The following is a 23,907-nucleotide window of genomic DNA, read 5'->3' on the forward strand; positions in this document are numbered from 1 at the left end:
GCTCCATAATCTTCCCCGGCACCGAGGTCAGGCTGACAGGCCTGTAGTTCCCCGGATCCTCCTTCCAGCCCTTCTTGTAAATGGGCGTCACATTGGCAAGCCTCCAGTCGTCCGGGACCTCCCCTGTTAACCAGGACTGCTGATAAATGATGGAGCTCCTCCGCCAGCTCCCTCAGCACTCTCAGGTGGATCCCATCCGGCCCCATGGACTTGTGAGCGTCCAGGTGGTGTAGCAGGTCGTTGACTGCTTCCTCTTGGATTATGGGGGGTTTATCCTGCTCGTCGTCCCTGTCTTCCAGCTCAGGGGGCTGAATACCCTGAGGATAACTGGTCTGACTATTAAAGACTGAGGCATTGAGTACCTCAGCCTTTTCCTCATCCTTGGTGACAATGTTCCCCCCCTGCATCCAATAAAGGATGGAGATTCTCCTTGGCAGATTAGATGCAAGAGATGAGATTCTCTTGCATTAGATGCAAGAGAACTACTTGACACACAACTGCAAGACCTGATTTAAGTACAAAAGAAGATGCTGTGTTTCTTTTGTGTGCTGAAGCATTTTATGCAAGGGGTGCAAGGAACAGTTTTATCATGTGGAAATTTTTTATGTAGCTGATGCTTGCCATGGGAGGACTACCCTGTTTCGTGATCCATGCAGAACTAACACCCAGATCCCTGATCCGTGAGGAGGTATCACTTTGCTTACAGTGTGTTGAATGTTTGACATGCCTATGGAGCAAATGCAGCTAATACTGAATAAAGGAAGCCGCTGAGGCATGTTAAACTCATATAGGAAAAAAAATTTAGCAACCTTTCCACATCAAGGAAGAATGCAACTGTAATTTGTTGAATAGGTTTTGTTTTTTAAAGAGCTAAGCAAAAAGGAGCAAACTCATTCTCCTGCTAAAAGCTGCAATAGTCTGTGGGAGGACTAGAAATAAGCAGCATATTTCAAATGTCTCAGTTACAGTTCAGAGCTTTCAAGGACACTGTATCTGGCCCAAGTAAGGAATGGGGCATCCCTGTTCATGGGGTGTAAGGGGAAGGGTGAGTCAGGATTATGCTCCATGCCAAAGGAGGATGCACACTCAGGAGAGTGCTCTTCTAGCAGCTGTAGAGAAACACGAGATACTGCAGCATGGCTCCATATGTGGACCAGGAAATGGCTGACCTTGTTCATCACAAAACAATTGCTTTCTTGATTCAGGAAAGGAAGGCTGATTTGCTTGTGGAGCTCATCTGAGCCTAGAAGGATCGTACATACTGCCTTCCCCAAAGTAAATAGCTAGGAGAGGACAGCTTGTCACAGAGGAAAGTCACCACTTGTTTTAAGCATGCATACGTTTGTGCAAGGAGGAGGGAAAGTATGTTCTACAGAAAAGACTTCAGTAAAAGTTCAGAAGAGACTTTTCTTACCCCAGAGCCAATACAAACCAGATGAAAAGAGTGACTGCGCTAAGCGCAGCACCTCCTGGGAAAGCTGGGCAATTCGTCCTGCTGGCGGAATGATGAATTTACCTCTATTTGCAATAGATGAGAGTTTCTGATTATGGAGCACAGTGGCCAAAGCCATGGGTCATCGCTCTGGGAGTCTGAGCTTATGGACCCTCATTTTCTATGCCAGTTTTAATTTCTCTGCCCTTTGTTTTGAGGCCTCATCTCTTGTTTAATAGATTGTTAGCTCTTTGAAGGGAAACTTTCTCTCTACCATGTGCTTGTTTTTACAGTTCCACTTCCTTTGTATTTCACTTACTGACTTTGCTCCCAGAAGTATGCTTGCCCTCTCTATCCTGTGGTAGAAAATAAAGGGAGAGAATAAACAAATAAAAATGCTTGAATGCAACAGAGAAAAGACTGGGGACAGAGCTGTTTTGTCTGAAGTTTGCTAAGTATTATCAGGCAGCCTATAAGAAAAACGTGTCAGGTTGAATACTGAACACTAGGTTGATTGCAACAGCACAAGTTAAGCAATTAGCTTTCCCAAGCGTGTTGCTTTACTCTTTCCCATTTATTGATTCCTTGATTACAAACTCACAAATTGGATTCAACATATGGTTGGCCGACCTAAAACAGCAGAGGATAATAGCAGATAAGGAACTGCGCATTGGTTCCTACTACTGTAGATAGAGGTGGTGATATTTTACTCTATGCTCTCGATTTTCCTTTGAGACTTCCTTGTGGAAAAGTCAGGTGGGAAGAGTATAAAGATTTTGTTACCTATAGGAGTTCTTTGAAGGGTCAGGACCTGGAGTCATTTTATCAGCTGTAACAGTGTAGTTAGAATGTCACAGACTTCTACATGAAAGAACATTTCACCTAAAAGCATTTTCTTTCCACTTAGACCCGGAACTTTTTCAGAAAGCTTGAGTGCAACTACATCAAGGTATATCTGTGTTTGAAACTCTATGAGAAGTTTATAGTAGGTGAGAAATTGTAGCATGCCACACTATGAGGAAAGAGGGGAGACGTGGGGGTTTTGTTGATTTTTTAATTTTTTTTTTTAAATGAAAGCTCCTAACTGTGTGGTGTTTCTGGACAAAATCTTCATACTTGAACAATTTTTTTCAGGAAAATTTAACAAGAAATCTGTGTTTTAAAGCAATGCTCAATCACAATATGATGAATTCAGTTAGCCTGAGTGTGCCAGGGTAGGTTGAGAAGACAGTTCAGACACTTTTGTCAGACCTGCAAGACAAGGGGCATCACCCTGTCAGAGACGGTTTGAAATTCTAATGTGATGTTCTCTGCTGATGCTCTGTGTGATATGTGGAGAATACAAACTGCTTTGTGCTGATGGGATTCAGGGGGATAAGTAGTTTCCTGTCCTGAGGGAACTTGGATATGTCGTCTTACCCTCGTTATACTTTGTCCCAGTGTGTATCACAAATGTGGTTTCCTTCCTTTAAGGGAACAAGGAGCTTCCAATTACTATTGTATAAATCCCTGTTATAAGTCTCCTTGTATTTTTTCAGTAGCTGCTGGGGACAGATTGTGGGCAAGCAGTGGGAGAGAATGGGTCACATACAATATGATGGACGGCATAGCCCATCTTTCACCAAGATAAAGGCAAAGAGCTACCACACTCTTGGTCAAATTGATGAGAAGCAAATCACCAGGTTCACCCTTTGGTGAGGAATGTATGTTTCAGTTTAGGTTTAAATCCATGCTTCATAAAACTACAAAAAGAGATTATTAGTTGTATTTTGGTTAACATTCTTTGTGAGACATCAGCAAAGTTGGCTTATAGGTCAGAAAAGCAAAGCTAAAACCTAGAGAAAAGCAAATCGTGTATGGAAAGTGCATACTGAAGCTGATATTTGGTGGGAACAAACCTACTTACTGTTTCTGTCTTGCTGTGATTACAGGATAGATGTAACCCGTGAATTGTTCTCAAGTGTAGCTCTTAAGTATCAGTCTGGCTTTCCCTCACCTCTCTGATTTCTCAATACTTTGGGACTTAGTCTCTAGGTATGAATGGCTTGAATGCTGTTCATTAGCTTAACAAGTCCAACTCTGTACAAGACTGTCAAAATAGGTTGAAGAGCATCTTCAGAACCCATCAATAGGCTTTCATTCGAAAAGAAGACCATACAAACTATATAGGCTGTTATTCATTCTTTACCTAATCCTTAGCCTTTCTTTATATGCTTAGAGACACTTTGTTTAGCCACGAGTTTTATTCCTGGGAGAGAACATTGTGCAAAGATTTTTCATCCAAGGTTGACTGTTTCTGCTGCCTTTTTTTCCTCTCGCCTAAAAGCCTGTAAGCTCTTGCTGATAGTCCCTGGACCATCTCTGGACTGTCTGTCCTCAGCCTTTTCTAGACATGTGTCCTGTTTTTATTGGTAGCCTCCATACTCTGAGTAATGCCTTCAGATTAGTTGACCTTGCAGGCTGGGCTGGGAGCAGGTGTGCGTGTTCCTTCTCCCCAGTCAGCTTCCCTCTTGTTTATTCAGAGTTTCTTATCTTTTCCATTGTTTTTTCTTTCCTGTGGGGTTTGGGTTTGTTTTTTTTTTTTTAGTAATCTATAGTTTGGTTTATTCCACAGTAACCCATTACAAATAAATATATCAGGCATGTGCTTTATTAAGAAAACAATTCAATTCCTGGACTCCTGTGGACTCATTTGAAAATCAAAACCCTGCAGAGTGTTTTTTAATTAAACTGATGAATTTACCTTCTTACATCAAAAAAGCATCCAAAAAGAAATCAAGGAATTTGCAAGTTATGATACAGTGTCCAGCTGTCACTAAGCATTTTAATAATGATTTTCTGTCAACTGTCCTCCTTTAAAAAACTTCTGAAGAATTTGAGTTGCACCTCATCTCCCTCCTAATACTTACAGTAAAAAACAATCCTAAATACAATGATATACAAATAATTCTTCCTTTCTTGATCAGCAAAATTTATTCTTTTCCAAAAATTGCTGTAGAATTTTGGGGGTTTTTTAAAAGGGAAAGCTCATTTTTTACTGCTTGATATCTAGTTGCTATCCTTTGAAGGAAACCCAAGAATTTTCCCTGTTTGATGGATAAGAAATGCAAACTATTAGTGAGCATGTTCAGTCCTGTATACGTTATTGGCATTGGTGTGGAGTGAGCAGGTAGGAATTTATCTTGGGGACATGCTGTTAGGTAAAGACCCACATTGTTTATTTTCTTAGCCTGATACTTTTCACATAAACTTTTCATCAGGTTTTAATTATAAGAAAGACCTTAAACCTTCTACTTTAAAATAATGACTTGACAGGAGAGAAATTGTTGTCTGGTTTGATGTTAGCATTGCAATCTTCTTCCATTTTGGTCCATCAGCCGCACGGCTCTTTTATCTTTTGAATATGCTTTTCCAGCTTTGCTGTTTGCTTTTCTTGCTTTGCTTTCGCTGACGTTCTCATCCTCTTCATGATTTAAAACAAAAGCAACAAACAACTCACAGCAGCAGATGATAACATTCTTTTTCTTAGACTTACTCTTCCCTGCAATCTTTCCACTGAGAGGTGCTTAAACCCTGGCAGAAGATAGGGAACACTATTATTAAAAATGAGACATAGCGGCTTATCAGCAGAGTGTATCATCTAATGCTTCTAGTCATCCTTCCCAGTTGTTACTTAAAACAAGTTACTTATACTGATGTGATCCAACCAACAGCTCTTTAAATAAAGATATATATACTCTTCTCTTTCCTGTTGCTTTTCTTGGGGAACATTGCCTGTTCAGAGCTGCCACCACATCAACACAGGAGTAGGAAACAGGCTGTGTGCTGCCAAACCAGCCTACAAGGGTGGTCTTCAGACAGATTCAGCAGCAGCAGAAGTGGGATCACTCTGGATTAAACCTGCTTCACTATGCTCCTACTTCACAAGTGAGAACAGCTAAACAGTGCACACAACTTGCTTCATTTTCTACAGCTGACTAACGGCGACTGGTTAAAAGGCAACGTCTAACGTGCTTCCAGTTGTGTGCCAGATGGTCACTGTGTGGCAGCTTCTTTAACCATAAGTGACTTTTGTTGGCTGCCATGTGTTTTGCATATAGTCTCCTCATGTACATCTTCTCCCAAAACCATAGAAATACGCAGGCAAACAGTGCAAGGTAGTAAACTAAAGGCAGACTTACCTCAATGTATAGTTATGGTAGTAATTAAAAGATTTGCACAAAACAAAGTAATTAAACAAAACGTCGCTAGTGTCTTTTAGAGATGATAAATGGCCTTTTTCAGACTTGGGGAGGCAGACAGCTATATATACACCTGAAAGGTAGAGAAGCTCTTCACTGGGAATGTCCCCATGGAGAAGGGATCTGTTGGATGCTTTGGAGTGGGCTGGTGTGAGCTCTGTGTAGCACATGCCTGTGAAGCACAAGGCCTGCCCTCATTCCACCTCAGGTAGTACTTAGTTTTCACTTTGTGAATAAAGCCAAGTGAAGGAGGCAGGAGGTGGATTTGGGAATGGGGGACCTGCTGCCATTTCTGTTGTGACATTTCACGTAGTTCTTACCTTTCAAGCAAATGTTCCTGTTCACTTAGTCCGTGTGACTTTTGTGTGAATTGGAAACCTCATTCATTTAAAAAATGGGCAATGTTAATACACCACGCTTTCACTGAAAACAGTAATGGTTGCTGAAGTAACCGCTCTTGGTGAAACAGAAGTTTGCTCTGGGGAAGCGGAGTTCCTACTCTTCAAATACTGCAACACCGTTCTGGGAATATCATACAGCTCAAAGGGCTTGTTTGTTGGTGTGGCACTTTAAACTATAGCTGCTTTTTCTACAGTGAGGAGAACTCACGCAGTCCCTCTGAGATCCCGTGTGTTCTTGGCCTTTCATCATTTGATACGTGTTGTCAGCCTAGCTGGCATACAAACGAACCTGTGCGCAGGTGCACTGAATGCACAAACAAACAGCTCGTTTCTGTCTGAACGCTAGCTTGCAATCTCTCTTTCCTTCCAGATGTCCACACAGAAGCAGTTCAGGCAGCCCTTGCTAAACATAAAGAAAGGAAAATGGCAGTCCCCATGCCCTCAAAACGACGTTCATTGGTGGTCCAAACATCAATGGATGCCTACACACCTCCAGGTGAGCATCTCTGTGTATTTTATGAGAATTTAAAAAATGGTTCTTTGTGCTGCTATGAACTAATCATCTGCCTGCATAGATAGTAATGGAAATGTCATTTGAAGCACACTGAGCATAACACTGAGGTATGTTTGAAGAGGAGAAGGTGAACTGAATGGTTGGAAAGTCAGCTGGGGCAGTTCGCGTGATTGCTTTGCCCTTGGTGGTACCTCAACTCGCATTGGTCCTTTTGGTCTTATGAAGACCTAGCTATGGCCAGCTTGTCATATTTTCCGTGACTCAAAGTTCCTTTCAAGTTTCTAGTTTATTCCCTAACACTATAATGGAACATTTTCTTTATGATTAGTCGTACCATTCCTTTTCAACTTTATCTGCTCTTTTACCTACTAGACTGTGAAAATACCCCACATCTCATGCATTCTCATACTCGCTGAATCCAGCTGGGACTCCATTTCTCACTGAGGGGTGGGCTTTCTACAATTGGAAAAGTTTTTTCACAGACTTTGTGGAGTGAGCTTGGGAAAGTATTTTGGGTATTCTGTACTGTTAATACATGGTTGGAGATCTTCAGAAGATTCTCAAGCCACATTATAAAGGAAGACTCTTTTATTATCCTTATCTTTCTACAATAATACACACACCATGGCCTTAGAGCAGGAAAGCTCTCTCAGTGCACAGTTAGCAATTGACTTCATTTCAGGGCTTTCAGTATTACAGACTTTTCTTACTATGTTTGCCTACCTTCATGAGTTTTTCTTAATGGCAGTTATCTTTAGATTTGTAATATGAACACACCTTATTTCTATTAAGAAAACCCAAAAGCACTGCAAGTTAACAGGCTGTTTTTAATTACTAGATACTTCTTCTGGTTCAGAAGATGAAGGCTCCGTACAGGGCGACTCCCAGGGAACTCCCACCTCAAGTCAGGGGAGTATAAACATGGAACATTGGATCAGTCAAGCGATCCACGGCTCTACCACGTCAACCACTTCCTCCTCCTCGACACAAAGTGGAGGCAGTGGTGCTGCACACAGACTAGCTGATGTTATGGCTCAAACACATATAGGTTAGTATACGGGCATTTTGAGTATGTCCAGTTTAACATGAATTTTGTCTCTCACATTCAGCTGATGCTGCTATATGAAGTCTTATAAAAGTCTTTCCTGTGCTTTTTCTTCTTTCCTTTTTTCTATTTACATATATTATATGGAGAGATAGTCCTGTGTTCTTATTTTGTGAGAAAATAAAAAAAAAAGTAGCAATTTAGATTTGGGGGTAAACATGTTGTGGCAAATGGGGTCTAGCTGTTGGCTTCCAAGTATCTTAAAATGTGCAGTTGCATGACTTCCATTACTTAGCACTAAAAAAGAGCTCTGTAGGATCCATCAGTAAGGAAAATCAGTGCATGCAGCATTAGCGATTGCTTGCACATGAGTTTCCCCTACTGCTGCACCACTGTAATTACATAGTTTGAGTGATTTTTGATAATTCTGTTAACAGGAGGTCCTCTTAAACATAGTTTTTTCTGCCCTTAATTGAATCTAGAATACTTGGGCTGGGATATCTAGCTATTATAGTCCTTGGGAAAGTCTATTATATACCTTCAGAGAAGAGATCTGTTGTTATTAGTAGTAGTAGCTTGTTTATATCCTTTGGAGAGATTCTAGGAAGTCAAAGCTTTCTTTCCATTAGGGCTAAGCTTCACAGACATTAATTATTTCTGAATATTGTACTGTTGACATTAGTCTTCATTAAAATGAGGCAGCTATTCAATTAGGCACGTGGAAAGCAAGGCTTGTTTTCCCTTCATTCTCCAGTAACTGCTGTTTATCATACGAGGCATCTGCTTTGGGTGCATTCTTGCTGGGGCTGTGTATTTTGGGTTGTCTCACTGAAAATCTGTTGGAATCTATATTGGAACAGATAAAGCAACCTTGCTACTGTTCTACTACACATATGAACTGCAATTTTGTGTGGCTGTTCCTCAACTGATCATTCCTTTTCAAGTATATGTAATGAGATACGTGAAAGCATCTTAAATGTTCCTGATTTTATGTGCCAGAACAGTAGTCAGTATCCCTTTTTTTTTTTGCTCTGAGTATAGCTTGGTGTAACACCTGTATTTTCAGATAAGTAATCCTCTCACCATGGTCTGGAATTGCTGAATTGCAGTCAGGGGAAGAATTTCTATTGTATTCTTAAATTCATGCTAAATTAATAGCTCAGAACCTTGTTTTAGAAACACATACACTTCTGAACACATTAATCATTGCATTTGGTTATTTTCTGTGACTTCATCTTGAAATGCTAGAGGAAATTATAGCATAGAGAATTAAATTTATCCAAACTCTAAAAGGTTGCATTACTCATACACCAAGTCTTAATGTGTCTTTAAATATAGCTTCTTTATAATGTGACATTTCAGTAATTTTAAATCTGGCACAGTAAGTCTTCTTTTATAATCACTGAGTTTGTGGTAAATAATACAGCATTTATAGAGCTAAATTAAGATGGCAGTATTCTGCAGAAGAGGAAAAATACTACTTCTTTTACTTGTTTTATTTTGCCTTGTTGTTGACTGGAAAGATCTCTCCTTTGAAGGAAACAGTTAGGCTTACCTCAGTGTATCCATATTTTTATTCATTCTGACAATAAGATACCTTAAATTGCAACTCTAGTTGAACAGTAGTTGTGATGTAGTGATGTAAAGGTCATTTGGATACAAAATATGAGTGATATCTGCTAACAGATTGAGACTGTGATCTTAAGGTTACCATCAGTCGTAGTTGCTAAGATCACTGCAAATGTAAGAGAAGCTGCACAGATGATAACTATAAGATGTATTTCTTCATGGGTGAGCTGCTTTCTGTAAGAATTTGAAATTAAATGGCTCTTTTGTTTCTTTTCAATCCGAGGAGGTGGATTTTGCATTTAAATGTATTCTAAGAGGTAAAAGATTTGAAGTATTCCCACAAATAGCCTTGCTCTTTCAGAGGCAGTGTGCCAGTGATCGTAGATGAATAATCGTCTTTGGTAGGAGAGAAGGTGAGAGGGAAGAATAATCCTGTTCTCTGAAGCTCCTCAGCTACTGGAGACAATTTGTTCTTGATCACAAAGAACATATATTCCCATGGCTTGATGTTTGTTTCGTCCAGGGAGTTGGTCTCCACAGACAGATCAGCCTGGAAGACAGAAATCATCTGTAAAAATATAAGGACATACTGCCATACTCTGAAGATGCCAGTTTTGATAAACACAAATTTAAGGGGCAACAGGAAAGACCTTTAATGATAACCAAAAAAAAGCCCTCCATTCTGATATCCACTAGGATTTGACCTCCAGAGCGCAACACAGAATCAAAGGGAGATTTTTCCAGTTTAAGTACTGTAATGCGGTCCTGAGAAGGGATTTGATAAAAAGCTTTGGCTATAATATAATCAGAGTTCAGCTTTGTGGATCATTTAGATAATTTGCATAAGCTATTATATGCTTTTAATGTTATACTGTTCATTTAATTTGGCTGCTGCTGCTGCTCTACTATGGCCAAAGTTTAGGATAGATATCCTTTGAATATTCTCAGCTTTAAGACACTCAGATGTCTGTACTAAGCTACAGACAGAGTCTCTAGTTTGGCATAGGTATCGCAATTGTGTTGGGTAATTCTTGAACTTCGAGGTCAAACCAGTGAAATCTGTAAAAAATATCTAATGTTCTGACCCATCTTTGGGTCAGTACTGTATATATTTCTAAGGTCTTCAAGCTTTCATTTGTCTGTATTATGTTTTTTGGATCTATACATGTATAAAAATCAAGGAGAGAAAGCACATCCCAAAGCTCAGAAAGTTCATGTAATGAAAATCACACAGTGCTTACCTATGATTGTAAATTTATATAAAGAGTTAAACATCTCACTACAAAATTTTGATCCCGTAGGTGCATTTAATGTTTCTTTTATATGCTTCAAATATGTTTCTGTTTGAAAATCAAAATTAAAGGCTACATAGATTTCTAATAAAGTAAATGTAAAAATATGTGCCATAAGGCATGACCCATAGTTCTCTGACAACCTTAAAATTCTTATGTGTTCTGAGGGGGAATATTAACTTACAATACAGGAGACTAGTTTAAAATACTCTCTGTCACCTGGACATCAATACAGGAGAAACCCAGCTGATGGAAAAAGCCACAGGTCTGACTCTGGATTTCCCTTCCCTGACAACCAGAAGAGCCAGCTTGTTTGGGAGAAAAAGCTACATTTTCTTCAAGTATAGTATTGCAGGGATGCTTTTTGAGTTCCCGAAGACTTTTCAAATACCCGGTGCTTATGTGTGCTTCCAAACTTCCACTGGAAAGTATTCCTCCACCTCTTTGCTTCTCCTCAAACGTGGGGCTCTGTCAGTGCACACACTCTATCCCTATGTGAATGTGCTCTGCATTGTTGGTTCTTTCCAATTTTCATGAAATGGTGTAAATTATATCGCTCCAGTGGCAGAAAGGAAGAAAGCCTTAACTGGAAACAGCTGTTCTGTCTGTGATCTTCTAATGCAAGAATATTGGAAGAGATGGGAAGAGGAGGTGATGCAAATATGTATGTTTGATGGAGGAAATGCTTTGAAGTCATGCAGCTGTCACAGTTTCTACTTTTTAGTCAACAGATGTGTCAGGATCATTATTCTTAACTAAACCTCAAACAGTGCTTCAAGTTACCTGAAGACCAAGCAGCTCTATACAGATTGTGTCCATAGTCTAAGTCTGGATTGACTGTTCTATACAAAAAAGGGTACATTTCACATAACATAATAATTACCTTTTTCTTTAGAAGTCATTCAGACCAAATTTTTGTCTGTATGACTTTCATTTCTCCAAGCCTGACTCTGAGAAGGGAACTGACTGAGGATTTGTAAATCTAATGGATGAAACCTACAGCTGTAGATATTGCCATGGTAAGACATCTGTTAAGCAGATACTATAAAGGAACACGGCAAGACAAACCTTAATGGTCCTCTTCTGCTAAATAAGGGTTCTTCTTAATGGAAATTTAAATAGCAGATGGGCAGCCAGGGTGCTAAAAATCTGCTCTTTGGCCAGCCAGTGGTGGCCACCTTGGGAAGAGAGTTTCTTTTAGGTAGTTTCAAGTGCCAGTGCTGCTTGTTCAAAAGGAAACCCTTTTACAAAAGAGCAAGAAGCTCCTTTCCCATGTTATTTCACCCTACTCGGCACCACGTGTTACAAAGAAGTATTTGGTTTCAAGTATATAGATCTGAAGGGAGAGCATCTCTGCTCTGTGGTGCTTTGGATCACGTATCTTCTCTCCCACGCATTAAAAAAAAAAAAATTAATCTCAGTGCTAAAACCTGAAAGTAGATACTTTAACTCCAATTCAGTTTGCCTTGTAAAGTCTGAAAGATGGAAATACTTCACTGGAAAGGTGTAAACAATTATAGCTAACTTTAAAAAGACTTTCTCACATTACTAATAGCTGACTAAGTACAATTATTTTCTTAGTCATGATCTTCTCTCCTATTAGCGTAGCAAAACTGCATTATAAGTAAAAGATAAAAAGATAAACATCAGCATTTTTTAATTGACTTAGTTATCAGGTAATTCAATCATGATCTATAAAAGGCTCTTGCCACTTAGGAAGAAAGGGCAAAAATTGTGCTGAGTCCAAAATAGTTGATAATGACATCTAAAATGAAGACATTATTCAAACTATTACCGGCATAAGCTTCATTGTCCAAGCTGTTATACTTCAGTTGGTCACTTACAGCACAATATAAGGTGTTTGTTTCAGTAAAATTATAACAATGGATGTGATCAGACTCAAAAGGCTCAACTGGACATGTGTAGGATGCAAGATGTTTTTGAGTCACACGATAAAAGCCATCTCATGTTTTCCTCAACCAGATACTGTGGTTGAGTGATAAGGTTGAGTCCTTATGATGTTCATGAATAAAAACATTAAATAACAACTACAGACATTAATATAATGTCTTCATTCTTCATGATGATTGTCCATCAAATGCTACCTTCAAATGAGAAGTATGCAAAATAGACATCTAATCTAACATCCTGTTACTGTATGTGTAGCCATAAAAATTAGTTATCTGTGTTGATGGTGCATGACTGTGGGATTGAATGCACAAGAATTACAAAGTTCAAGACTCATGAAAATGCTTTATAATTACATTTGAGGTGAAATTTACTGTAGAAGTTGGTGTTACAGTAGACTTACGGCACCATAATGCTTATAGGACAGATTTAATAAAAAGCACATCTTGAAAATAGTGTTGGAACAAGATGAAGTTTTTGCAGAATTTTTTCATTTTTAAAGACTCTTACCCTATTGTAAAATGGAGTGCATTTCTCTTCACTTCAACGGCAGCAGAATGAAGACCTGCCTTCTTTTGTATCTCAGAGGCTGCTGGGGTTCATTTATGTCAATCGAGAGAGAAGTTGTTATTTGCTTATGGTATTTATCTCCATCTACTGTAATGCTGATAAAAACCTGGAAAAAAATTATGAGACAACCCACAAAAATAGTACAAATACGTAGGTAATACAGACTCAGACTTGAAAACATGGGAAAACAAACTGTGGTAGCATGCTGAGTTACCAGGCTATGAAAGAGAAGGATTAGCTCTGTGGAATTGTTTAGCAGGGCTGGCATGAGTCAGACCAAATTGTGTTTGCCTTCTGGAAGGCAAGTCTTTGTTATGCGGAAGAATTGAAATAACTCTGTCTAAAAATAGTAGACAAGCAAGTGTCCATGCAGAATGCAAAGCTCATGTTTCTTTACGTTTTATTTCTTTCCCCTGGATTCCAACCCTGCTATGATTGATTTTTTTTCCTAATATACAAACAAATTCCTTTCTTAACTAAAATTGGCGCATTCAAAATACAGAGGTTATAAAAGGAATATGCATTGGCACTTGCAAGTGATTGACGATATGCTGTATTCTTTTTATTTAGAAAAAATGATGCAATAATCTATAAGAAGTATATTTGTCTGGGTCTTTTCTTTTTGAGGCTGTTCACAAGCTTTAACTTAGTATAAAATTAAATGTCAGTGGAGAACCTACAACCTAGTTGTATCATTTTTTTAGCCTATTGCTTATATGATTGCAGATATACAGCCCCTGTTTTAATCAGTGGAAACTTTATTTATTAAAATCATGCTGTACATTATAGTTGTATACATTCATTTTGTGCATTAACTTTAATGCCTGTTCAGATGTGGGGAAAAAAAATAAAATGGTATCCTTTCCTCTCCCCTTTGCTTTTCTGCCCTTCAACACTAGAGGTACACGGTTAAACCTTTTAACTTACTTTTCACAGAAAATCATTCTGCCCCTCCAGATGTTACCACTTACACCTCAGAACACTCAATACAAGTAGAAAGACCACAAGGATCAACGGCACGGGTGGCACCAAAGTATGGAAACGCTGAACTTATGGAGACTGGTGATGGTATGTCACAAAGCAAATCTGTTTGGTTTTTTGAGTATTGTAACCCGTTTAGTGGTTACTGTATGTATCTGCTCTTTGTTTCTTCTGGACACTTTTCACTTATAAACACATATAAAGTTGCAGCATCTTTACAGTCCTAAAATAAACTGGTATAAATGAAGCTGACATAGAGAAATATTTCTTAATCAGCAGAGCTGATTCCCTGTAGAAATTGTTTGGCAAAAGAAAGCAGTGAATCTCTTCAGATCTGCTTTTATCATGCTGCCTGGTTACAGCCAGTCTGTTTTTTAAATGGCAAAGAAAGTGACATGCTAGGGTGGCTACATCTTGAAAAGTGACGTGTTTGAAGTTTTATTTTCTGAGGTTTTGGTTTTTTTTTTTGAAAAACAGTTATTTGTAAAACCTTTCTTATTTACTGCTCCTCTTTTCTAAAACTTATTAAACAATATTTCAGCAAGGTGTGGAATTGTTGACCAAGTGTATCACATCTAAACTTAGCAGCTTCAGCTCTAAAAACCACTTGGTAAAAGTTTTGGAGCCAACCTTATGGAAGGGTAGGAAGTTGAAATTCCTGCAATGCAGTGACAGAAAGCTATTAGTTCAGGAACAGATGACATGAACATTGCAGAGGCTTTGCACTCGACTAGGGAAAAGGAAGGGGGAGGTGATTGATGGGATTATATTATAAAAGTGCCCCTTGCCCCATGCTCCTGTTCAGAATTGTGTTTTTTAAAGTGCTGTATGGGCAAGCACGCTTCCTTTGGAGATTGCTGGCTGGTGGGATTGGCTGTAGGGATGTTCAGAGAATACAGGGTCATGCTGAAGTGATACAAAGATGTGAACCATGTTTAAGATGGATACTGGACAGATGTCCACTACAGTGTAAAGAGCAACCCAGCATAAATGATGGGGCAGAGCCTATGACCCACACTCCTTGCTGACCTGTGGTCTAGTCAGACAATGTTGGTATGACCAGTGATCATGGGGAGAGCCAATGCCTGTCTTCTCACTGACCATTGCCAATGCCACCTAGAAGAGTTCTCTAAGGTTACTGACATTTGCTGTAGGGAGGGTTTTTCCACTGTGCTTCTCTCCCTCAGTCTATGTGCTGTTTCCCCTCTAATTTTGCAAGCTCACTCTGACATTGTTGTATTGTTTTTATTTAAACTAGGCGTCATTGTTCCTTTTTGCTGAAATGATCTTAATGTCTTAATGTTGAACACTTGAGTCACGGTATAGCATGAAACTGTAGTTGTGGCAGCCTTGCAGTCCTAGACTTTTTCTTACCCCACTTAACGTCTGGTGGCGTTCAGCATAGCAGTCGACTGATGTCTCCATTGATCCCTGTCCTGCAGGAGTACCAGTGAGCAGCAGAGTGTCAGCAAAGATTCAGCAGCTGGTCAATACACTAAAACGGCCCAAACGACCACCATTACGAGAGTTCTTTGTAGATGACTTTGAGGAATTGTTAGAAGGTAAAATGACTGTTTTTCAAAAGGTTTGGGGATCTCTTATTAAAACTCTGTAAAATGTTTGTCTCGCACATTGACTTTCTAGAAAGCTAAGTAAGCCCTCCCTGTACTGGCAAGTACCAAAAAGCATCGGTATTTAGTGAATCTGCTTGTAGTGAGCTTGGATGTAGTGCCATAGAGTCAAAAGTCTCTCTTGTTTGCTCAGCTCCTGGTTCTGCTTGCAAAGAAACGGCAGAAGGGAGCGGAGGGAAGTTTTGCTTTGAGAACATTCAGCTGTGGGTTACAGCCATTGCTTTTGAACACCAATATGAGAAAAACTGTCAGTGAGGGAGCATGTTAAATGTTTTGCGCATCCTTTGCATAACAGAGAAGCATCGAAAAAATGAACTAAATGTGAGACAGAAACAAGGATAAAGTCAATAGATGGAATTTTTTTTTAAAGAGGCCAGTGCTTTGAGAATTAAGATTTGCCAGGATGTGGAGATTTAAATAGTCTTCATAGCAGTTTATAAGAAAGCACCGTAACAGAACATGACTTAAATCAGTGTGTTACTGATGACTTGTTAAAGTACATTTTTTCAGTAGTTCTGCAGTTCATCTCATTACTGCATTTTTGCCAGGAAAAAGTATTCTCCATCTCTCTTTAGGAATAGAGAAAGGTTGATTATTTTGAAGATAAATATATGCATGCTTCCCCAGCAGTTTCTTCCGCTGCTTGTAGAGCTAGTGTAAGCGTAAGCACATACATTCCTGAGATGTTTCAGTTGCTTGATCTCTGTTAAAGTTAAAAGTTAATTATTCTGTTATATTTCTCTGTTGCTTCTCAATACCTTCTAACATGTTATTATTTTCAGGGTATTTTGCAAAGGTAACTTACTCTCTTGGTTACACAGGTGTACACAAGGTATAGAATTTACATGGTAACTGTATATCTTTTCATAATCATAAGTTCAACAGCCAGATCCAAACCAGCCAAAGCCAGAAGGAGCCCAGATGTTGGCTATGCGTGGGGAACAATTAGGTGTGGTTACAAATTGGCCGCCTTCTCTGGAAGCAGCTTTGCAGCGATGGGGGACCATCTCACCGAAAGCTCCTTGCCTAACCACTATGGATACTAATGGGAAACCACTGTATATTCTCACTTACGGTGAGCACTCTTTAAACTCCTTGTGCTTTTATATATTGTATACAGTGTCTACGTATAAATGCATAAATATACAATGAAAAAAGCCCTCCAATGATGCATCTGTTCCTTCTCTGAGTAGGGTAAGACCATTCTGAAGCTGCTGGTTTTTGAGTATGGATTGCTGAGATGTTATAGTATGATTTATGTCACAAAGAGGAAAAGAGCTGAGTAGATACACCCATGGAATCACAGATTATAAATTAAAACCACCTTTTAAATAGGAATACATCCTAGGACAGATTTTCCTGAAGATTGATGTCTAAATCCATTGCCCTTGGATATTGCCCAGGCTTTGTTCTGCAAAAGCAGAACCTGGTATACAAAATGCACCAGCTTCCTGAAGAAGTTAAAATAGGATTTTTTTCACGTGTTCTACTGACATTGTAGTAAGTGTGATTTGAATTATTCCTCCTGATAAGTAGTTGTACAGCTAGCAAATGTACCCACTTGAAATAATAGATTTGCCGGGATATATTTCAGTGTGATCTTTGGTATGTTGATATAGTTCAATGTGTACTGCCTGACAATCTATTGCAACCAAGAAAGGCCAAATAAAAATAAACATAAGGCTATCTCTGACAAATAACTCCCATATAGCTTCTAATTTTGAAATGTTCAGGGGACATTTGGGAGATGTTCAAAGGAATTATGATGGATAACTGTCAAACTTTGAAAGCAAGTTGGAACATTTCCGTGTGCTATTGATATGGATATAGGGACCTAGAGTTCTGTGCAGAGAATGTTTTCACATGCTGTGATATAGAGGTCTGTCTGTTTTGTTCAGTGCTGAATGCTCCTTTCCATTCAGGAGTCAGACTGAGTGATGATCCCGGCCAAAAAGATGTCTGCTGCAAGTTTGGCATTGCAAATATGTTTAAAGACTTTTAAAGCATAACAGAACCTTTGCAACTGAAGGTCATGCATGAAACATTTTCCCTTCAGGTACCTTAGAGTTAAGAAGTTACTTAAATTATGGGGCAAACATATGATTCACCATTGATCAATGTTTTTCTTCCTTAAGGACATTTACTTGGTACTAGAGAAGAATTTTAAAGTTTGCAATTACATGTTTGCAGAAGAGCAATTTGTATCACCTACTGAATGCCCTAAATAAATTGGACAGGAAAGGAAATTAAGATGTTAGTGAGAATCAGACCATTTTTCTGAATAGGGGATTCTGTTTAGAGAGTCTGAGCATATGTCCTGCTTCGCCTGAAGGGCTGTAGGCTGACCAAATCAACCTGAGGAACTCATCCACGTGGCTCACGGAGCCACCTAGCCTGCTTCTCTGTCCTAAGCTAACTGTTTCCAAACCCCTCTTCTAAATTGTACAAATCCTGAGAAAAATGGGACTAGAATTCATGTTTTCATTAGTTTCATTTGGCAGCACTCTAGGACATGGTTTTTGCTGTTGCCTTTCAGTAGTTTCCTGAGGTCAGAAAAAATAAATTCTTTGTTTTCTTTTTTTTTTTCCCTTTTTTTAATAGATAAAAGAAATTACAAACCAAAATATTTCATACGAGATTTAGTGAATTCTTCTCTGCTAGCTAGATTTCAAGCTGACATTCTTCTTCATGGGAAATGTCCATTCACTGTGCCATAGCAGTTTTCTTAAATAACTGCTTTTGAAATGTTAACATGACAGCTACCTGCCATTTTATTGGTGACTTTATAAATTATTTTTCTGTAGCTATTCCACCTTTCGTGTCTGTAATATTTGCTAGCAGTTGTGGGCATGACATTTTTTAAAGTTGAACATTAATAGACGTTAAGCCTTGAACTCAGCAAAGGCACTCTTATTCATGAATTTTTATCCCTGTGCGTAGTTCCACTGGCCCCGGTGGTAATAAACTTTTGAAAGATGAACTTAACCGGCAATCCTACCACATGGTATTAATGTGACATTTCATTTCCATGTGTGCATGCTATGATCAGATGACTAAAACTTTAAAATATCAACATTGAGGACTTTCAGTAGCCTCTGAGTTTGTACGTCACAGTTATTTTCAGGTTCTTTGCCAATTTAAGGAAACACCATTACCAGGATTTTTCATACGTTCACTATTTTGACAAATATTCAAGAGTTTTAAGAATACTTCTAAGTTTCTAGAGGTTCAGTCTTTGACATGTTACCAACATGGTAACTACGCACCTCTTCTTGAATATTGTACCTCTGTTTACTGTTTCTGCTTCAGTCTCTTCTCACACCCTCTTGCATCTTCATGGAAATCCTCTTCATTCATCCTCCAACTTCCCAGTTAAGAGGAGGCTTCTACATGATGTCTTTTGATCCCTACTTTTTTCATACACAGCATCTTCTCCAGTTTCTTGTCTCTGCATGGATCAAATGCAGGTTTGCCTGCTTATTCTAGACTTCTTTCCATCTTTCCAAACTGGATTCCAGGAGTGTCTCTGTAGCTGTCAGCTAGGTCACAGCCCGTCTGAGTAGGAGTACTGAGTTCCCTTAACACCAAGCATATTTATCTCCTCCTTTGTGGATCATTGTAGACAATATTGCTGTCCTGCCCGTCACTTGGGCTGTAACTTGAGTATCATACATGACCCGGACATTTCTTTAGTTTTGTACAGCTGTTCTGTGTCCAAACCTTGCAGGTTATTTTGGGAGCAAATCTTTTCAAATGCAGACCTTTTGCTGCATCTACATGGCTAAATCTCATCCCATCTGTCACCTTAGTCTTGATTCTTACAGCACACTCTCTCTGGCCCTGAAAAATGCAGTGTTGGCCTGTTGCATCTATCCAGGATGCTTTCATACTTCCCCTTGGTGGCCTTGCATGCTGAAAAGGAGCTCCCTGAGAGTCCACAAAATTCTTCTCCAAAGCCTTCCTCACAAGTCTCTTGCTGTCCTGTCCAGAGACATCTGAGAGCGGTCAGACCGATGACCAAGCTGTGATATGCCGTGGCAGACAGCGGTAGATTGGTGTGATAAGACTACCTTGTGTGATTTACTGGAATGAATGTCCCTACCTGACAGTGGCTGATGTGGATATGATACAGTTAGTGTGGATTTAAGTGGTGAGTGCTCTAGATCATGATGTGCTGTTGTGCCATAAAGGGGAACTAGTTTAAAGAAGTTATTCTTTCAGCTGTTGCTTAAAATAATCTCTGCCTTCCCATTCCTGTGCAGGAATTCATCTAATTTGTAAAGCCTTGTATCTCCTGTGTCTTTTTCGGCACGTTTTTTGAGCTTTTTGTCATTATAGCATGTCAGGACTGTTTTCCTCCATGTGTCTCAGATTACTGTAGATAGAAGAAATTAATAACTGCACTTGTAGACTTGATCTTTTTTTCAAGCAAGTTTTTGAAGCTGTTTGCCTCAGTTCTTGAAGTTCTCAGTGCCCCAGTTGTAATCTTTAATGTACTCAAAACTCTTAAACTCTTTCTAGTGAAGGAAACACTATGAATATTACTTATTTCTCAAATATTTTGTTCCTCTGGGAACTTGGTTAAGTGGAGAACATCTTAGTTAAGTTATTCACAATCCCTTTATAAATGAAATCACTGAATATGCATAAATCGAAATGTCTGAGATATGGGAAGGAAAGATGTCTTTATCGGGGTTTATGTAGGTCTGAACTCTGACTAGAAACCTAATATGTGCTTTGAGGAAAAGGAAGACAATTTCTGGCTCAGACAAACTTAATCAGAGTAGTCAGGCATCTGGTTTTGGTATTGTTGGTATTAATAAAGAAGCGCTTAGTGATTTCTTAGAGGAGAAACGTGAATAAAGGACAATTGAATCCTATATAGTACTTATGCTATCACAGTTACTTTTCTTACTTAAAATGATTATTCTAGGAGGAATCAGAAAGGCTGGGGAAAAAGTAAAAAGCTGAAAGTCATTTGGGAATGAGCAAGTTTTGAGCTTTCTTATTGTAACCATTATTAAAAACAACAAAACGAGTACCAGTTAACTACATCTGATTCAAAGAATCTAATTTATTTCCTTTATCTAACACTTTCTGTAATCAGATTTTTTAAAAACCATTTTCAGTAGCTCCGATATATTGTTTCCCACATCAGAGGCCCATTGGAGACAGCAAGGCTAGCAAAAAAGAGCAGAGAAGGCTCTCTGGGTAGAGAAGTATTTTTTCTTTATCCATTTGGATTCTGTGGAGAAAGAAATGCCTGAAAAATGGCATTTTTTTCAAATGAATTGCCCATAGAAAAAAATACTCAATGCAACTGTAAACATTTTGAGGCCAAAGTCATGCTGTCTTAGCAGAGGTGATGTAGCTTATACTGGAGATACCCTGAGATGGCTGAAACTTAACAACAGACCAAAAATAGCCAACCCCAAGCTGCAGCTGCACCTGGTATGTGACCCGGCCCCCCACATCCTCTTGCTGCAAGAATCTCCTAGGCCAGGAATTTCACAATTATCAGGAGGAGAAAGAGGGAATCGAGACTCTTCTAACCAAGTAGCTACATAACTAGACTGTCCTTATCTCTGAAATAACTCAGTGCTTCCAGAGGTATGGATAGTCATGGTTCAAGTCCCTAGATAGATATCAATCTTATGATTGTTTAATACTTTAAACCTTATTTCTTTAATAAAAAGACCGAAAATTACTTTAAAAAAACTGTCTTATAATCTATGATTAAGACTGGAGTATCAAGCACTGTAATAGCAAGGTTACCTCTATTCTGAGTATGTCTGGAGTCTTTTATTCTCTGTAACAGAACATTTTTGTTCTTTTTCTTTGTATTTTTTCTCCCAAAAGACAACAACTTCATTTGCTGCTCAGGATGGATCTAAAGAGTTTATGAAGAAAGGGGTAACAGAGCAGCAGAACTGTGACTATTATTTTGCAAAGCAGAAAAAGTGCCCCTTTACCTGCATAGCATTAGGAAGTTTGCCATTTACATCAGATTTAATAAATACTCTTGTTTCTATTTAATGTAAGAAATGTCATACTGTGATACTGAGAAAATAAACATTTGACAAAATTATTTGCAGTTAAACTTTGGCAGTCTCGCAATTGCTGTGCATGGAGATTGGTAAGCGACCGCTGGTTTGGCTTTGTTGAGTTAGTGCTGTGTGGTTCTGAAAAGCTTCCTGAAGATGATAAGGAAATTGATTGTGGTTTGTTTTCTCTCTGGGTTTTCTCCCTGATACAGCTTTTCTCTTATAACCTTCTTTACATTCAACACAAACGTATAGTCCTTTTACAGATTTGCTAAGGAAGAGGAAGGGGATTTACTTCAGTGTCATGTGGAAAGCATCTAATTTTTGTTAACTGATCCCTTTTTGTGTGGTTTTTAGTGTTTTTTAAGACCTGGTGGTTTCCTTTACCCTCATAATGTGTTGCTTAACCAGATGGGACTAGCTATTAACTCACTCCAGCTTGCTAAGTTTTAGTTGGTAAAAGATACTGCCTTCTGAATAGACTGTTTAACAGTCAAGAACAAGATTGAATACAAGTGAAATGTAAAATATGTGGTTGCTGGTGTAGATTTGCTACTATTCAACTAAATCAAAATTCCAACAGCAAAAGAAAAGTGCCTTGCCCCACACAGGTGTTAACAGTATTTGTCACAGCTGCCAGAAAGCGAGATGCTGTTTTCCGTCCTGTCCTATCGAGAATATCTGCGTACGCAATGTCTGCCGGATATGGCTCGGCTTCAGAGGCATAGCAGTACTTGCTGATACTTGCTGGGCAGTGGGAACACTCAGCTTAGTTAGCAAGTGTGTGAAGAGCGTTAAAGGTGGCTTGGCCTCCCTGCATAAACACGCTGCTTGGGGCGTGCAAGTCTGGCAGCAGCACTCTGGGCAAGCGACAGAAGTGGCTAAGGAAGATATGATCATGTTCAGAAGAAGAAGATTTATTTCAGTAAATGCTTAAGCAATTATAAGTTAGGCAATGATAGATGCAGAGAAAAGCTTAATTTCTTACCATCTTGTGGAGTTACACAAGATCTTGGAAAGCAGCACCACAATTAGCAGCTTCATGGGAGGTAGGAACAAGGTTATAATTTGTAGTAGTGGCAAGGTGTGTGTTAACTGGATGTTGGGTTTTTGTTTTCCTAAATCAACTTGGGAAACTCTTCTGTGGACACCTACCAGTCTGCTTTGTTTGGGAAATAGTTTTGTGGCCTGAAAACTCAGGGGTAATTCAGGTACTTAAATACCTAGTGCCCCGTGTTACCCACGATGTGTGTGTGTGACTGGCACACACGGCATAGGGTCTGCAGAGCCTGGGCCCCTTCTGGAGGGTACCCTCATGCCTGAAACGCCACTGGACACTCAAATCTGTCGCTAATGACGTATCTCTGTAGATGACTTACCAATTCTTCATTTTTAAATGCAAGAAAGTAGTTGTTCATGTATGGCTGGTGAGCAGATCAGAGCCTTGCAATGACAAATCCTGTCCCTGGCGAGGCAGGTAGGAGTGTTGTTTGAAAGGACCCCACTGCAGCGGGGACGCGGGCAGGAAGGTGAAGAAGGGCTCACGGGGTCTGGTCTTTACCTGGGGAAACGGTGGGGAAGCAGCAGCAGTACTCGAGGTTCCTGCACCCAGCGGCGTGTGCTCTGCCAGACTGGAGGCTGGGCCGAGGGCAGCTTTCTGCTGCAGCGGCATGGCTGGAAGAAAGGAGCTCTGGCACTGAGCTGAAACACAGGCCGGTCCACTCACTACTAAACTGAACTGTTGCTTGTGTTTCCTACATCTGCCCTCCTGTCTTCAAGCCGACTTCAAGAACTTAAAGAAGATAAATGGCAGTGTGTTTATCTGAGGAGGACCAGTGCTTCATTGCACTCTGGCAGAGGACAACGGGGCATATCCTCAGCGGCCCCAAACAGCCAGATTTCCGCTGTAGCCTGTGTACCGAAGACGGTTTACCCCGCACAAGGGTCGGCCCGGTGGCGCTAAGCCCTGTCTCAGAGCGAAAGCCTTGCATGAAGCACAGCTGGCCTCCTCGTCAAGGCCTCCCTCTCCCGCTGTGCAGATGTGGCACTGTATGGAGGTCATGGCAAGGTCGCAGCATCGGGATTTGTGGGAGAGGTTTTAGCAATCGGCTTTTTCCCAGCAACGTCTAATCTCTCAAGTTTGCAAAGAAAGAATTACACTGAATTGCAACCTAGACAGAACCAAGGAAGGAAGTACTTCAAAGATTTCCTTCTTTATAACATCCTCTGTTACTGAGGGCTTTTATCCTGCGGTCACGAAGTCCTTTGTATTTCTCAGT

The 23,907-nt window shown here is 39.6% G+C and overlaps 1 protein-coding gene across 1 annotated transcript in view; it reads left to right on the forward strand.

Annotated features, from left to right (window-relative positions):
- Positions 1–23,907, forward strand: part of DIP2C (disco interacting protein 2 homolog C) — a 166,119-nt gene that overhangs the window by 32,523 nt on the left and 109,689 nt on the right. The window contains 5 exon segments of the mRNA XM_019471878.1: positions 6,445–6,570; positions 7,427–7,636; positions 13,909–14,040; positions 15,396–15,515; positions 16,462–16,659. Of these exon segments, the coding sequence (XP_019327423.1) occupies positions 6,445–6,570; positions 7,427–7,636; positions 13,909–14,040; positions 15,396–15,515; positions 16,462–16,659 (786 nt within the window).

Source organism: Aptenodytes forsteri, unplaced genomic scaffold (genome assembly GCF_000699145.1).
Source record: "Aptenodytes forsteri isolate BGI_AS27 unplaced genomic scaffold, ASM69914v1 Scaffold257, whole genome shotgun sequence".
Classification (NCBI taxonomy): domain Eukaryota; kingdom Metazoa; phylum Chordata; class Aves; order Sphenisciformes; family Spheniscidae; genus Aptenodytes; species Aptenodytes forsteri.